The sequence below is a fragment of the Schistocerca nitens genome, chromosome 10 (genome assembly GCF_023898315.1).
Source record: "Schistocerca nitens isolate TAMUIC-IGC-003100 chromosome 10, iqSchNite1.1, whole genome shotgun sequence".
Taxonomy (NCBI): Eukaryota; Metazoa; Arthropoda; class Insecta; order Orthoptera; family Acrididae; genus Schistocerca; species Schistocerca nitens.
In genome coordinates, this window is record NC_064623.1 from 5,514,390 (window position 1) to 5,518,449 (window position 4,060).

Here is a 4,060-nt window from a genome sequence, read left to right on the forward strand (position 1 = left end):
TGCAGGAGATGGATAACACACGGGAAGTGGTCGCTCGAATATGTATCAGAAAGTGCATACCACTCGAACCGGCGTGCAAGTTGGGGAGTACATATAGAGAGGTCTAAATGTGAATAGGTGTGAGATGTCCGAAAGAAAAGTAGGGGCGCCAGTATTGAGGCAGACAAGATTTAGCTGGTTGAAAAGTCTGCTAACAGGGAGCCCCTCGGGCAGGATGCTGGAGAGCCCCAAAGGGGATGGTGGGCATTGAAGTCTCCAGTTAACAAAAATGGTGCAGGTAGCTGAGCAATAAGTTGCATAATGTCTGCCCTGGTAACGGCAGACGACGATGGAGTGTAAACGGTACAAATGGAAAATGTAAAAGTGGGGAGAGTAATGCGGATGGCAACTGCCTGCAGGCCGGTGTGCAACGTGATGGGATCGTAGTAAATATCATCATCGACCAGCAACATAACCCCTCCATGAGCCGAGATACCTACCACAGGGGGTAGGTCAAAACGCACAGAGGTGTAGTGTGCCAAGGCAATTTGATCGGAAGGGCGTAGCTTCGTTTCCTGAAGGGCGACGACGAGCGGACGGTGCAAGCGGAGCAGCAACTTCCTCTCGGTTGGAACGAATGCTGCGAATATTCCAGTGAATAAGTGCCATAGTAAGAAAAGAAAAAGGAAGATGAAAGAAGGGGTCACCTCGAAGGCCGCTGAGGGCCTGGCTTCGAGCGAGCACTGCCGCCGCTATCAGTAGGCTATCAGGGGGGAGACAGAGGGGGGGGAGACAGAGGGGGGGGGAGACAGAGGGGGGGAGACAGAGGGGGGGAGACAGAGGGGGGGGAGACAGAGGGGGGGGGGAGACAGAGGGGGGGGAGACAGAGGGGGGAGAGACAGAGGGGGGGGGAGACAGAGGGGGGGGAGACAGAGGGGGGGGAGACAGAGGGGGGGGAGACAGAGGGGGGGGAGACAGAGGGGGGGAGACAGAGGGGGGGAGACAGAGGGGGGGAGACAGAGGGGGGGAGACAGAGGGGGGGAGACAGAGGGGGGGAGACAGAGGGGGGGAGACAGAGGGGGGGGGAGACAGAGGGGGGGGAGACAGAGGGGGGGGAGACAGAGGGGGGGGAGACAGAGGGGGGGGGAGACAGAGGGGGGGGGGAGACAGAGGGGGGGGAGACAGAGGGGGGGGAGACAGAGGGGGGGGAGACAGAGGGGGGGGAGACAGAGGGGGGGGAGACAGAGGGGGGGAGACAGAGGGGGGGAGACAGAGGGGGGGGGGGGAGACAGAGGGGGGGAGAGACAGAGGGGGGGAGAGACAGAGGGGGGGAGAGACAGAGGGGGGGGAGACAGAGGGGGGGGGAGACAGAGGGGGGGGGAGACAGAGGGGGGGGGGGAGACAGAGGGGGGGAGACAGAGGGGGGGAGACAGAGGGGGGGGAGACAGAGGGGGGGGAGACAGAGGGGGGGGAGACAGAGGGGGGGGAGACAGAGGGGGGGGAGACAGAGGGGGGGAGACAGAGGGGGGGGTGACAGAGGGGGGGGGTGACAGAGGGGGGGGTGACAGAGGGGGGGGGGTGACAGAGGGGGGGGTGACAGAGGGGGGGGAGACAGAGGGGGGGAGACAGAGGGGGGGAGACAGAGGGGGGGGAGACAGAGGGGGGGAGACAGAGGGGGGGAGACAGAGGGGGGGAGACAGAGGGGGGGAGACAGAGGGGGGGAGACAGAGGGGGGGAGACAGAGGGGGGGAGACAGAGGGGGGGAGACAGAGGGGGGGAGACAGAGGGGGGGGAGACAGAGGGGGGGGAGACAGAGGGGGGGGAGACAGAGGGGGGGGAGACAGAGGGGGGGAGACAGTGGGGGGGAGACAGTGGGGGGGGAGACAGTGGGGGGGGAGACAGAGGGTGGGGGAGACAGTGGGGGGGGGAGACAGTGGGGGGGGAGACAGAGGGGGGGAGACAGAGGGGGGGAGACAGAGGGGGGGGAGACAGAGGGGGGGAGACAGAGGGGGGGAGACAGAGGGGGGGGAGACAGAGGGGGGGAGACAGAGGGGGGGAGACAGAGGGGGGGAGACAGAGGGGGGGAGACAGAGGGGGGGAGACAGAGGGGGGGAGACAGAGGGTGGGAGACAGAGGGGGGGGAGACAGAGGGGCTGGAGACAGAGGGGGGGAGACAGAGGGGGGGGAGACAGAGGGGGGGCAGACAGAGGGGGGGCAGACAGAGGGGGGGGAGACAGAGGGGGGGAGACAGAGGGGGGGGAGACAGAGGGGGGAGACAGAGGGGGGAGACAGAGGGGGGGAGACAGAGGGGGGAGACAGAGGGGGGGACAGAGGGGGGGGAGGGGGAGAGAGGGGGAGAGAGGGGGAGAGAGGGAGAGAGGGGGAGAGAGGGGGAGAGAGGGGGAGAGAGGGGGAGAGAGGGGGAGAGAGGGGGAGAGAGGGGGAGAGATGGGGGAGAGAGGGGGAGAGATGGGGGAGAGAGGGGGAGAGATGGGGAGAGAGGGGGAGAGAGGGGGAGAGAGGGGGAGAGAGGGGGAGAGAGGGGGAGAGAGGGGGAGAGAGGGGGAGAGAGGGGGAGAGAGGGGGAGAGAGGGGGAGAGAGGGGGAGAGAGGGGGAGAGAGATAGAGAGAGGACAGACTGTCTCAAACGCCGAGGCGGAGACCAGAGAAGGCAATGAGAAGAAGGCAATGAGAAGAAGGCAAGGAGAAGAAGGCAAGGAGAAGAAGGCAAGGAGAAGAAGGCAAGGAGAAGAAGGCAAGGAGAAGAAGGCAAGGAGAAGAAGGCAAGGAGAAGTAGGCAAGGAGAAGTAGGCAAGGAGAAGTAGGCAAGGAGAAGAAGGCAATGAGAAGAAGGCAATGAGAAGAAGGCAATGAGAAGAAGGCAATGAGAAGGAGGCAAGGAGAAGGAGGCAAGGAGAAGGAGGCAAGGAGAAGGAGGCAAGGAGAAGGAGGCAAGGAGAAGAAGGCAAGGAGAAGAAGGCAAGGAGAAGAAGGCAAGGAGAAGAAGGCAAGGAGAAGAAGGCAAGGAGAAGGAGGCAAGGAGAAGGAGGCAAGGAGAAGGAGGCAAGGAGAAGGAGGCAAGGAGAAGGAGGCAAGGAGAAGGAGGCAAGGAGAAGGAGGCAAGGAGAAGGAGGCAAGGAGAAGGAGGCAAGGAGAAGGAGGCAAGGAGAAGGAGGCAAGGAGAAGGAGGCAAGGAGAAGGAGGCAAGGAGAAGGAGGCAAGGAGAAGGAGGCAAGGAGAAGGAGGCAAGGAGAAGGAGGCAAGGAGAAGGAGGCAAGGAGAAGGAGGCAAGGAGAAGGAGGCAAGGAGAAGGAGGCAAGGAGAAGGAGGCAAGGAGAAGGAGGCAAGGAGAAGGAGGCAAGGAGAAGGAGGCAAGGAGAAGGAGGCAAGGAGAAGGAGGCAAGGAGAAGGAGGCAAGGAGAAGGAGGCAAGGAGAAGGAGGCAAGGAGAAGGAGGCAAGGAAAAGAAGGCAAGGAGAAGGAGGCAAGGAGAAGGAGGCAAGGAAAAGAAGGCAAGGAGAAGAAGGCAAGGAGAAGAAGGCAAGGAGAAGAAGGCAAGGAGAAGAAGGCAAGGAGAAGAAGGCAAGGAGAAGAAGGCAAGGAGAAGAAGGCAAGGAGAAGAAGGCAAGGAGAAGAAGGCAAGGAGAAGAAGGCAAGGAGAAGAAGGCAAGGAGAAGAAGGCAAGGAGAAGAAGGCAAGGAGAAGAAGGCAAGGAGAAGAAGGCAAGGAGAAGAAGGCAAGGAGAAGAAGGCAAGGAGAAGAAGGCAAGGAGAAGAAGGCAAGGAGAAGAAGGCAAGGAGAAGAAGGCAATGAGAAGAAGGCAATGAGAAGAAGGCAATGAGAAGAAGGCAATGAGAAGAAGGCAATGAGAAGAAGGCAATGAGAAGAGGGCAATGAGAAGAGGGCAATGAGAAGAAGGCAATGAGAAGAAGGCAATGAGAAGAAGGCAATGAGAAGAAGGCAATGAGAAGAAGGCAATGAGAAGAAGGCAATGAGAAGAAGGCAATGAGAAGAAGGCAATGAGAAGAAGGCAATGAGAAGAAGGCAATGAGAAGAAGGCAATGAGAAGAAGGCAATGAGAA

The 4,060-nt window shown here is 60.6% G+C and overlaps 1 protein-coding gene across 1 annotated transcript; it reads left to right on the top strand.

The window, feature by feature from the left end:
* The first annotated feature begins 2,863 nt into the window (after nucleotides 1–2,863).
* On the top strand, nucleotides 2,864–3,805 carry LOC126209790 (uncharacterized). The gene has a single exon (XM_049938929.1). It carries the CDS (start codon nucleotides 2,864–2,866, stop codon nucleotides 3,803–3,805), a length of 942 nt encoding a protein of 313 aa, XP_049794886.1.
* Nucleotides 3,806–4,060: the final 255 nt, after the last annotated feature.

Coding starts and splice junctions, on each gene's coding strand:
- LOC126209790 (XM_049938929.1), top strand. CDS start 2,864: ATGAGAAGGAGGCAAGGAGAAGGAGGCAAGGAGAAGGAGGCAAGGAGA.